At 29.4% G+C, this 13571-nt stretch overlaps 1 protein-coding gene across 4 annotated transcripts in view; it reads left to right on the forward strand.

The window, feature by feature from the left end:
* Positions 1 to 13571, forward strand: part of Gyc32E (Guanylyl cyclase at 32E) — a 48382-nt gene that overhangs the window by 14983 nt on the left and 19828 nt on the right. For 3 of the 4 annotated variants that reach the window (XM_015982279.2, XM_015982280.2, XM_015982281.2), the window contains exons 2-5: positions 1204 to 1424; positions 10465 to 10647; positions 11055 to 11172; positions 13415 to 13564. In XM_015982279.2, the coding sequence (XP_015837765.1) occupies positions 1204 to 1424; positions 10465 to 10647; positions 11055 to 11172; positions 13415 to 13564 (672 nt within the window). Of the gene's footprint in view, positions 1 to 1203; positions 1425 to 10464; positions 10648 to 10837; positions 11004 to 11054; positions 11173 to 13414; positions 13565 to 13571 lie in introns of those variants that run through there. The other variant, XM_008200986.3, reaches the window with a different exon arrangement.

Below are 13571 nucleotides of genomic sequence, written 5' to 3' on the forward strand. Positions count from 1 at the left end.
TTAACAGATAACAAAGCTCATTAAATAAAACATGTTGTCTATTTGTAATTTTTCAATAAAATATTCCCATATTTACTTGAAATTTGGAAAAGATAACATACTGAAACGTGAACGCGCCTACGAATACAAGAATAAAAGATCTGAACTATTTTTGTTGTGATAGAAACGGACAATTTAAACAATTTAAAACAATAATGAAAATTGTTGGTATGAAAACTAACCAATTATTAAACACTAACCGGCTCGTTTGCACAAAACAAGGAGGAAAATCGGTATGGAGGACAATAATGAGCACAGAAATAAAATAATAACTCGTTAATTGCGACTTCATGAGTGTGTTTTATGGAGTTCATTTTCTCAAATTCAATTGATGTGAAAGGGCAGTGATTCAAAGTTTACAAACAAAAGTTTACAAACGAATGATAAACTTAGAAAAAAAAATTATTTTAACCTTTCAAAGTACAAATTTCAGTTTCCTTATTAAAATTATAAATATTAATTTATTTTTATTAATTCGTCGACAGGAATAACAAGAAAATATTTTTGTTTTGTTTATAAAACATTAAGGACCAGTTTATTGAAAGCTTCATTAATTTTTAATTTGTTAATTCGTGATCAGTTAGTCTACGCATTTAAGTTTAGATCAAATCAATGACGTTTCTATAAACCAACCCTTAATGTATTGGCTCCATAAAATACAGTTTTCACAACACTGTCAATTCAAGCTACTCTTAAAATAATTTCAAAACCATACAGAGTTGTTCAGAAAATTGACGATTCGTAACAAATACATTATTGGCCAATTCAAACTAAATAGTATTTGTTGAGCAAATGGCTATTTACGTAATCAGTAGAGAATAGACCGATTTTGTTTAATGAGCATAATGTTTGCCAATACGAGTGAGCGCAGCGTACAAGGTTTGCTAATAATATGGGTCAAACAATAATTAGCGGCTTTTTAAAACGTATTAAGTACAAAATTTGTCACCGGAATAAAACATATTTTAATCAACTCGTTTCTTAATTGGGGATTAATAACTACACCCACGTATTAAAGGCACACACTCGCTACGGCTCGTTCGTGCTTTAAGCAGTATCGATTATTTATTACCTTCATTAACTCTCATAGGATATTATGTTTTACTTTTTAATAAAATTGTTCTTTTTTTGTTTTTTATTGTATGTATTGTCTATTTTTTCCAGATTTGTTACCGGGACGTCGGCTAAGCTACGTAGCAGCAGATATCGGAACGAATCCTCCAGCTTCTGGCCTAACTCGAAGTAAATCGTCTCTGGCAGCACAAGCCATTCGTGTGATGACCGAAATGAGAGACAACGGAACTATCGCTTTCATCGGACCAGATGATACTTGTTCAAGCGAGGCCCTTGTAGCTGCTGCCTGGAATTTGCCTATGATTTCTTATGTAAGCCTTAGTTAATAACACTTTCATACAATACGTGATTCTGTGATGACTTTAGGAATTAACAGTGTTGTTCACTCGTTCGGGCTTTTTAAGGGTGCTACAAATATAAGCTAGCTTAATAAGCTTTTTAATTTCTTCTAGTTCCTTGCGGAAAGTGTAAACAAGCAATTATTATTATAAGTATTTACTTGACATATTCTAAAATTAATTTTGCGGTCGGGTTTAGGAGTTGCGATGACAAGGAAAGGGTTGGTATGTGACGCAAATTGTGTGGGATTTTGTAAACATGAAGTGATTAACACAGGACGTCTTAGTTTTTTAGAAGAAAAACTTTTTTTCGTTCTTTTTTAAAAACTTTTAGGAGCACAAATGATCAGAACTTAAACTTAAACCAGTTTTTTTACAATTGTTGTTTACTTTAGGACGAGGTAACAAATACCCACGGAATTATTATCCCATCCTATAACATTTGTTTGATTTGCCAAACAAAAAGGAAGTTTGGTTAAAAATTAAATCTTAATAGATTTTGGATACACAATTTTCCGGTTTTCAGGTTGAATCCTTTGGTGGTTCAACTGTTTTTGAAAACTATTTTGGGTTTATGTGCACACTTTTTAAGTGAACTAAAATAAGTAATTACAGTACATCACGTGAAAATTAGACCCAAAGTCTCACATTTAGTAACGGGATTAGCGAAATACAATATACATGTTTTGTTTTTGTTAAAGTGAATAATAAAGTTAAAATATGTAAATATAAAATGCAAACAATAAAATCACGAAATATTAGCAACTTGTATCCGAAATGACAATAAATTTAACCAAAACAAAAAATTTAATTTGACCATCAATCGAAAAACAAAAATTTGTAAAAATTTTATCTTGAGTTTTGTTTTTTTGGATTTTGAGTTTTTTACGCACTTGTATGCCTAAGTTAAATGGTCAGTAATTGATTTGGAACACCTTGTATAAATAGATGATGAGGATTAATGTAAAAAACATGTACGAAATCTTGTAAAGCATAAGATATTCAAAATTTTGCTTGGGAAACATTGCTTAAAATAAATAATGCATGAACGTAGTTATTTTTACGGAAGTTTTAAAGTCTTGCGTAATCATGTTTACGTGTCATACTGAAGGAAGCCTGTGAAGTGGATTGTTTGACAAAATCAATTTTTATTTTAATTTAAGCTACGTTACGAAAATACGGTTTCAATTCATAAAACTGTTTTAATTAGTGCACAACAAAGCAGTAAATAAGCAAATCGAAATCATTGTTATCTACGCTTTGAAGTTTTTTTAGTCAAGAGTCATGTGTAAAAAATCTAACTAAAAGTGGTACAAAAATTTTCTGAACCTGTACTTTGATTTCATATATTAATTATAAAAAAATTACATGTATAGAGAAAGCAATTAAATGTTTATTAACAAACGCTGATTTCTGTGTGATTATTAATTTTTGAAATATATAGTAAAAGATACTTTTAGCAGACTTACCTTTTATGTTTTTTAATTTACAGCCGATTGTTTGGTATTAAAGGTAAAAAAAATGTTATTGAAAATATCCTTATCGATTAACATTAATGTCCCGGCGCATCCACCAATTATAGCACTGTAATTTCTTTCTCATACCATCATAACCAATATGTGTTACATATGGGTAGTTTTTATTCTCGAAGTCTCTTTAATTTATTATTATTATTATTATTTCCAGATCAAATGCGATTAATCCCAGATCTGAGAATAAGTTAATCAATTCGTAAAAATCATAAGCCATAAGTCATAACAAAATGACAAAAACTAAATGTCTCTTTGATGTGATATCTTGGTCACGTTATAATATCATTCGGGAAACCTTTTGAAGGAATTTAAATGTTTTTTGTGCGTTAATTTAATTATAGTGATGTGGTTAAATTATGAACATAATGTGATCTTACTGAACAACAAAAGTTTTTAAAACGTAATAACTTTTTCACCAAATTTGAAATGTTATTCATTTAAGTAATTAAGAGTCCATATTTGAAGCATGTAATTAATTTAACGAGTTTAAAACATCTAAGTCTTGAGATCTTTAAAGTGAAAATAAAATATTTGGGTCTGGACAGAATGTCAATGGCTTTTGAGTATAAAAAATGGTATAGGAAGTTAATTGTAATAAATTGTAACAACAAAATTTATGAAAATAAAAAAATTACCTACTCTTTTCTCTATATAAAAGAGAATATGCCTATCTGCATTACCAAAACAAACCATGGGACAAAAAATCAAATAAAGTAAGCTTCATTGCTCTAGCTTCTGGTGGTAATGATTTTTTACGATTTAGTTACTTATTTGTTTGAACAAAAATTCAATCTTTACAAACCATGTAATAATTCATTTTTAATTATTTGGCGGTGAGTGGTTTATTGCCTGAAATAATTTATGATTGTGATATGACGTGGCAATGAATAATTAAAAAACAAAAATGTTTATCTTTAGGGTATAGGGGGCATATGGCTGTGTTCCCTTGTGAAAATAACTGTTTGATTTAGAATTAAAATTGCCTGGTTTTAATAACGAGTAGTCACCTTTATTAAGCGAATGTTAAAAGAAATGAACTGATCATATCGGACTTTCGAATAATCGAATCTGTCGCAAGAGTTTTTAATTAACTCTGTGGAAAAAAATCATACTGTTAGGAAACACTTTTTTTAACTTCGTTTTTACCAATACTACATATTAGCTAGTTATAGTTAACTCGGTCGGTATTCTCACAAATTTTAAAAACTACTGTCTGACTAAATTTTCCAATGCTGAAAAATGACGTTTATAAGCTGTTTCAAAACTATAAAAACGCCAACGTCGCATTTTCCCAAAATAGTTTTTTTAAATAAGATTGATAAAATAGTGTAACAGTTATTATTGGTTAGATCTCAGTTGAAAGTGAAAATTACATTAGTTATTATTTTTTTGAAGTGCATGAATAATTTATAACAGCTAATTTTGAAAGAAAATGCGACGTTGGCGTTTTTATAGTTTTGAAATAGCTAATAGCTAAGTATAAAAACAAATTTAAATTTGTTTTCCTAACAATTTGATTTTAATTATTTTTTTAACAATTTTTTTTTCTTAGAAACCGTTTTTATTGTTGGTCTTTAGTTTCCAATGTTTTTGGTTTGTGTTTATCGTCAAATTTGAGGGCCTGTTAAATGTTTTGTACCCTTTTGTGCATACATTGCAAGACACTATCCAAGAAATAGCCCGAGAGATTCGTTTTGTAAAAAATTAACAAATTTACACCATTGTAAAGTTACAATAACTTTCATTTACAATAACTCTCATTAATTCTTATCTCCAAGTACAGGATGCTCAAAAACTGGAGCATCAACTCAGTGGTACGTTGTTGAGGAGTATGTGCAGATTATGGGAAAAATCTTAAAAATATTCCTAAAATCATATTTAAAAAAATCTGGAACTACAAACTTATTTTGTTAACTTCACCAGTTTTTATTATTTCTTAATATTTTTATGTTTCACACTAAGTAATCGTTCCCTAACAAAGCAATGGTAATTATTTTTAAATTTACTTTCAAACTTTAACACTTTTTCAAACTCATCGTGTTGGTACATCTACAAATTGTGATTTTTGATGAATTTCAATTAATTTTTTTAATTTGTAGATGTGCCAACACGAGGAATTCTTTTCTAGGAAATCGTTTCAAAAAAAAAAATTATTGTTGATCAAATTCTATTGCGATCACGATTAATAGAAAACGTTGCCACATATTATTTATTTAAAATTCGTTGTTTATCAATAACTTTAATAAATAGCATTTTTTTAAATATTTTTACCTTCATACCGGGTGTGTATCAGAAATGCGTGTGTCAATTTTAACAGGTAACAGAGTTTGCACAAAAGAAAGAAGGAAAACAGTGAAACCAATAAATAAGAATTTTGCAAAATGTTATATAGAAAAGTTGTTTTACTTGATGAGTTTTCTTACGTGGTAAAATTAACACATGTTTTTCTGATACACCCTGTATGTAAGCAATTTTCTACCACACACCATTGAGTTGGTGCGCCATCATGGCCAGCTTCATTTCTACAGTTTCAGTAACAGTTACAATTACAGAAACTATTAAAAACAATTATACAGAGTGTATCAGAAATACTTGTGTTAATTTTAACAACTGACAGAGCTCAACAAATAAAACATTTTTTCTTTTTGTAAATTTTCAAGAAAAATTTCGCAAATTTTCTTAAAATCTGGAAAAATACCACTTTGAAACGTGTACTCGCTTGTAGGTACAAAAATATAAGTGCCGAACTATTTTCGTTGTGATAGAAACGGACAATTTACACAATTTAATACAACTATGAGAATTGTTGCTGTGAATATAAAAGTAATACAAATTTATTATTAAACATTGACCGGCTAGTTTGCACAATAGAAAGGAGTTTTATTACGTGGTGAAACTGACCATGGAGGAATAAAGTCTCTGGAGGGAAGGATAGCTATGTTCGCCATGTAAAATTTTTAACACACATCCAAGAACCTTTTATGGCTCTTTTAGACTCTTGTGCAGTTTCACGCGCAACGGACATTGTTTATCTTTTACGAATGACTAAAGCCTTCGCTTGACCAGTGACGCAATCGCAATCATACCGTCTAGCGTTCTGCTGGCATTTTTACTGTTTTTTGTTTAGTTGTTTTTTTTGTGTTAGTGTTTAATTTAATTTTTTAGTGTTAATTTCAACTAATCTTTAACCAACGAGATAAAAAAATCAAATTTTATTTTATTTATGTTGCCCCCCAGAAAAAAGTTAATGCAACGCCAATAGGTCGCCGTATGCAAGCACCTTTTACAACTTTGTTGCATGGCGCGAAATATCAGCTTTTTGAACTATCTTTACCTCCAGACTCTTTATTCCTCCATGAAATTAACACACGTATTTCTAATACACTCTGTATTTTAATCATAGTTTTTTGATGTTGTAACTGAAAACACTAATTAATGTTGACATAATTAATTATTTTCATGGAAGTAAACAAGAGAGCAGTGTGTTTTTGTGTTCTTTGTGCTAAGAACAGCAAGAACGCGTTTATTGCCAAATTTCAAAGAATAATAACTGTGTTCACTAGCATCTTAAAGCCGTGCAGTTTCTTAGTATCCATTGTGGTGCAAATAGTGGGCTTTTGGCTTTAACTTTTGTATGAGTTGTTATAGTAACAGCTTAGTCATTTGCACCACAGTGGTTGTTAAGAAAGTGAACCAATTTTACAAGTACTTAGCTGAAAGACAAAATAACTCGGTAAATCAGTGAGGTGTTTGGTTTTAATTATTTTTTAAGCATTAAACGCATTTTTTAATAATTTTATTGTAGGTAATGGACAATCTAATGTTAAAAAAAGCATTACCATTATGAAAACTAAAAGAATTATTTTACCATACTTATTTATTTTTTCAAAATTGGTTTTTAGTCCCACAACAGTCACAAGTAGTAGCGTTTAAACTATTAATTTTTTTTTAACTCAATTAGAAACAGTACTCATTTTTGCATTTTGCTTTTTAGTATGTAAAATTAGTTTCAAATTGTATGATACGTTTTCTATTTAATGTACAAAGCGATCAAAAAGTCCTTCTGTCAAGTAAGCTTAGAAGTCAAGACGTATGTCTGCAGAACTCAAGCCTAATGTCAAAAGAAAAATGTTCAAAAATTAAGTAAATTAAATTATTGTTGGAATCCAGTTTTGCCCCATAGACATCATTTACGGGTCGTCTAACTTTCGGGTGTTTTTGTTTCACGAGTTCACGGCATCTGACAGTTAACATTTGAGGTAATTTTAGTTTAAATTTTGACAGCAGGCTGAACTATACACGACACCGGACATACGTTTTCAAGTAATGTACCTACTTGATAGAAGGACTTTTGGATCCCTTTGTATTTTGCAGTTTTTTTGTTGTGGTTTTATTTTTATATTTTTCAGCTAGACCTGCAATTATCTTACTAAATTTCATTAAAAACAAGACAAAAACTCGAGTTAGGTTAATTTTGCATTTCTCGAATATTCAAGAACCTTTTTGAGGTTTTTTTTGAATTTCATATTGCTAAACGAACAAAAAGGATCAAATCTAAATTCATATAATTTAGGATTGTATTGCTTAATATAGTTCTTTTTTCAACTAAGTGTTTTTTGACAATAAGTTCTTGTCAAAGTATTTTTTTAGTTGGACACATGAACATATTATATTGACTTTTTTTTTAATATTACTGTATATTACAAAATTAGATGGGGTTTTCTTATTTTCACACGTATCGATCAATTTAGTTAAATTTTTAACTACAGAACCTATTATTTTAGAAGTTTTTGTCACAACGGATATAAAAATCACATTCTACTTACGTGATTGAGTTCTTCTTTTTAACTAGATACTCAAGCAAGATTTGGTCAAAATATGACTAGAAATAAAAAAAATCCAATGATTTGAAGGCATTTTGGGTGTTTCACTTGATTTAACTTGTTTTTAAAGGAAATTCTACTAAAAATAAGACAAAAACACACACAATATTTAGCTGAAAATATCGTTATTTTATTAAAAAAATGCAGTAACAGAAAAATAGAATAAAAAGGGAAACATTACATTCACATAATTTCAAGAAATAAATTGAAAGTATAGATTAGGTTGGAATATTCTCTGATTTCAACTTGTATTAAATACCGACATCCCAGAAGGTACACTAACATAAAACTAATTTTAGTCAAATTAAAGCCAAATTATAATTAATTATACGTTTAAAACAAACTTTAGTAAGTTCGATTATTAATCTTTTGTTGGTTACATTTTAAGCCTTCTTGTTAGTATTTAAATCCTAGATTATGAACACAATTTTAAAACACGTTTCCGATAGCAACGTGTTTTTACTACTTTAAAACACGCTTCCCAAAACAACGCGTTTTAAATTAATCTTTTCACTACGCTAAAACACGTTTCCCATGGCAATGTGTTTTAAATTAAAATATTCTGACAAAAAATTGAATAACACTTATACGAAAACGCTTAAAATTCTCGGGTGTCTAGGTATGCAACTCGCATACGCTTGTTGCAAAACGGCAAATCTCGACCTTTGAGCTTGAGTTTTCGCTCTCGCATTATTATTAACTACAAATTTTTTTTAGCTTTTTTACGTAAATACAACTGTAAACTTTAAGTTAACGAGTAATTTGAAAGTTAAAAATTGGTAAAAAAATTTTACTTTTTCATCGTATAACGAATAAAAAACCGTTGTAACGTTAAAAAACGTTGGATCTACATCTGTGTGCTTACTGGGAAAAAAATTAAGATATTTTGTTTGTAATTTTGTAAGGAACAAAAGTGATTTCAATAAGTAATTTGTTATAGGTAAATTGTGTTTTAATCTTAAATAAGGAAGTTATAAACAACAACCTATAAATTAACCAGTTTCAATCAATGTAAAGGTCTGGATTTTGAACGCTGTACTTCGTAAATATTTCTACCTATAATAATAATTTTGTCTGCATTTGTCCAACAAATATATAATAAACTAATTAACCTGGAGCTAGAGTAACATTATATTTGTATTTGACCAAATTCTTAACGCGCGAAACGAGATCAAATTAAATCAAAACGAAAACATTTTTTGACGAAATTGTTATTTTACATTTGTTCCCATAAAATACACTTCAATTAGGTAATTTCTAACAAACCATTAGATATATTTTGCTAAACTAAGCAAAAAAATGCGATTTTGAATAGTTTCGATTATTGATTTATTGGAGATATACATTCAAGTTTGAGTAGGAATTTATAAAAAAAACTTAAAAACAAACAGTTTCAGCGAATTCAGAGTGATTCAAAAGTGTCGAACCAGCACTCGTAAAAGATGTCCAGTGAACCACAAAAATGAAGTCAGATTTTTTAAGCAACTTTTTTATGTTTTTTATGTTTTTTTATTGATTGTTGCTCTTTTGTTCCCTAAGATTTTAAGAATTTAATTTATTGTCGCATTTACAAGTTTTTAATTGTTTTGCACATCATTAAACATTAATTGTTGGTTTTTTTGAACTGATTTTTGTTTAATGTTGCAAAAGCTGTCGTTTCCGTTAACTGAAAGCAAAAAAATATTAAATTAACCTAAAAATTTATTTTTGAAGAGCTATATATCTCGTAAATAAAGGCTCAATCATTTTTTGTTATAGGAACTTTTAATTCGGTTTGATGCCCTTTATCAGCACCCGAGAGATTGTACGGTGCTTTTTATTCATCCTGTATTATGATTAATGAGATAACAATTAAGGGCCGGTTTACAGAAAGCGAAATTAAGATTTATTTCAAAATTAAACTAATTCGAATTAAATTACGATTTAAAATGCATTGACAAATTTAATGTTAAGTTAACGGCGATCAAAATTCAAATGCAATTAAAATTTTTTGTAAACCGGCTCTAAGAGGTTGATTTTTGTACCCATAGGTGGGTACACGTTTCAGTATGTTATCTATTTCCAAATTTTAAGTAAATTTGCGGATTTTTTATTGAAAAATTACAAATAGGAAAGATGTTTTTTTAAACTCTGTTACCTGTTAAAATTAAGACACGTATTTCTGTTACACCCTGTATATTAACTCTAAAATTTTTTGTAAACGTATACAAATTACAATTTTGGATTAAAAACTACTTATTGTTGAGGGGAAAATTTGAAGTACCCCATAAAAGAAACGACTAAAAACAAGTAAACTTAGTTTTTAATGCCGTAATTGAAAACACTAATTAATGTTAACATAATTAGTTATTATTTTCATGGCAGTAAACAAGAGAGTAGTGAGCTTTTGAGCTTTTTGTTCTAAGAACTCACGTTCATTGACTATTAATAGGAAAGAGAACAAACTACAGCAATTCAGATAATAATTATTATAGCTCTAAACACTTATTTCTTTTGAATTGTACAGATGCAAATTACTTTTAATTTAAAATTAGATTAGTATTTTCGCTCCAAGTTTGCTGATTATAAAATGAAGCAATTAAATTTTTTTGCTTTCAGAAATGCAGCGACACTCGAGTCTCTGACAAAAAAGTCTTCTTTACATTCGCTCGAACTCTGCCACCGTCTAGCAAAGTGTCTAAAAGCGTTGTGGCTCTATTAAGGGCTTTCCAGTGGCATCGTTTCGTGGTCGTATCTGGCACGCATCCAGCTTCAGCCAGCGAAGTCCAGGAGGCAATCGAGGTGGGTGTATTCTGTATGTAAACACCATTACATTTACGAGGCACGCATTGTTTACTTATCTTGAATGTATAATTTTCGATTGCTTTATCTCAACAATTTCGCGTTATATATTTACCGAAAAAAATTGCTGTGCACAAGTTATCAAACTTTCAAATATTTATTCTGCTTCTGATTGATCTGTCAATATATTATTATAATGTGAATAACCTCGTCTTAGTTAAGTGTTTTTTATTGGAAAAGTTAATTACGATTGTGTGTTGCTTGATCCTGTGACATTATAATTAAGGTTGTCGAACGGATTTTCGATTTAAATAAAAATCGTGTTTTTTCTGAATCAACGCGTAAACATCCTCACCGTAAAAAACTGGAATTAAATTTGGATAAAATTGTAGTATTTTTTATTACAGGAGCTCTCCATCATTCATGGACTAACTGTTACAGATATTAAGCAGTACTCAGACTATATTCCGCATTACATTGAACAAATGGACAATATTGTCGCGGATACATACATGAAAACACGAGGTAAGCTTGAAATTATAAGCAACTGTATCACCTTCGCAAATTCAACTGTTATCGTGTCATACTCTGAGTTCTTAGATCTTTTGTGTTATATAGTAAAAAGTTTGTTTTGCTGAAAATTACATAACACACATAACACAATTAATTGTATTATGTAATCCATGTCAATGCATTGCAAACAGTTCCATAGAAACGCTAATGTTCAGCAAAATAAAATCTTTACTGTATTGTTATTTCCTTACTTCACTAGAATTCTACGTTTGTTATACAGTGTGGTCCTGATATAACCTACCAAAAAATTCTTGGTCATTGGAAGGTTCCAAAAGCCCAAAAAAACTTTTTTTGTTAAGTCAAAAATAATGAAGATAAATTAACCCCTATCCACATACAGTTGACGCTACTTGATCACAGTCATAGTCAGAAATAAGTTGTTAGTGCTTCTAAGAATGACAGTATCTACGCAACCATATTTATCTTTTCAAATCATTAGCGCACAGTATGATTTGATCTACTTTTGAATGATTTTTATTTCCAAAACGAAAATATTGTTATTAGAAAAGTTTGTTGTGTATGAGACCATGCTGTATAGCAACTGTTATGCTATGAAATGCTAGTTGAAAATTCCTATTCCTATTTCTATTCCTATTCCTATTTCTATTCCTATTCCTGTTCCTATTCCTATTCCTATTCCTGTTTTATTCTTATTTCTGTTTTCGAATTTTCGATTTCTCTTTAGTGGAAATGAGGCTGTGAGTGCAATAGTGGAGTAACCCACAAAATTGCTCAATTAATTTATGGTCATTTCCTTAATGATTTGAAAATCAAATAATTAGACATAAATAGTCATGTGGTCCATTTTGAAGTTGATCATTATATTATTATTTTCAAATTATTAAGGAAAGGTTTTATAGAAACATTTTTCTGATACACCCTGTATACTCGTATTTTATTTCAATCTCTGAAAATCGCTCAATAAATGTTCAGACAAAGTTAAATTGTAAATATCTCATAATGTTTGAAATCGTTTTTCGATTTTTCGATAAAAGAAATAAGCAATAAATAGCCAATTAATAGTTTAATTATAATTAGGACGCAAACATCTAACGTTCAGAAATTGAATTTTTTGATACTGTTAAATCAAGGATCTCGCAATTGAAGAACTACGGAATATTAAGATTATGTGCCAGCTGAGGATTAACGGTGTTTTATGACGATTGATTTGGACTCGAATTTGAGTTTAAAATTATTGTTAAAAATTAGCAACATAACCACTGAATAATAAATTATTTCTAATAAGTAATGCGAATGAAAATGATCCGTTGCTTTTTAATACGAAAACTTTAAACAGATCCAGCATTTAGAAGTTTCAGTATACATCGTAATCTACTAAGCAAAGCTACAGTGAATCTTAATAAATAAAATAGTAGATAGTATTCTGCAATTTTTATGTTTATTTTCTCTTTCTTTGACGTTTCAATTAAGTTTAGTGGTAAAACTTAGTTTCTTTAATGAGCTTCATGTATTTTAATATTCTCTAAAACTTGAACAAATCGTATAGCTATATTTTTATGAATTTTAATTTATTTTAAAATAAATGCTTTCCTTATAAAATTTATAAGCTTAGGGAAAAAATGTAATGCTCCATAATAAGTAAAAATGTAAAATAAGTCAAATGAATAATATTTTTCTTAATAAATGAAAAAAATTAAAAGTGTAACTAAATATTTCGGAATTGGGTATGCAAAGCCGTTGAAAGCTCTCTTAAGATAATTCACAACAAAATAGAAAGAGCATAATCAATTAAAAATTTCTTCAGTTTATTACGTCTCATAATAAACTGAGTTTTATTTTCACCTTGTAAATACTGGATAAAATTGCATTGTTTCCTTGCAGAATTCACGCCTTATTAGTGAACCCGGAGAATTCCGCTCTACGATAAACATTATCCTTGGCCTATATCTTTAAAATATCCATAATAATGGGGCACATCAAATTTTCTTACATCATTTTGTTTCTCCGCGTTTTCAGCACGTTTTAAAAAAATCGAACATCCAACCGTAAATAAGTAAATTCCTTTAGAATCGTCACAATTTCTTTTCTCGCGGATTATCTTTCATGATGAATGCATTTCTCTTAATTGGAAACTTTTTTCGAGTTTCGCAATTACTTGTAAAACCACCCACGAACAAAATATCATTCTAAAACTGGAGGAAACGTAATCTCTTTTTCCTTTCTTTCTTTTTAGTATATGTTTTCGTGGGAGAGCATATTGCCTTAATCGACTTCATCAAGTGTTTACAACGGCGTAAACTCCTGGACACGGGGGATTACGTGGTGATTTCGGTTGACGACGAAATATACGATCCCAACCGAAGAATTAAAATCATACGAAGAGGTGAAGC

This window comes from Tribolium castaneum, chromosome 6 (assembly GCF_031307605.1).
Source record: "Tribolium castaneum strain GA2 chromosome 6, icTriCast1.1, whole genome shotgun sequence".
Lineage (NCBI taxonomy): Eukaryota > Metazoa > Arthropoda > Insecta > Coleoptera > Tenebrionidae > Tribolium > Tribolium castaneum.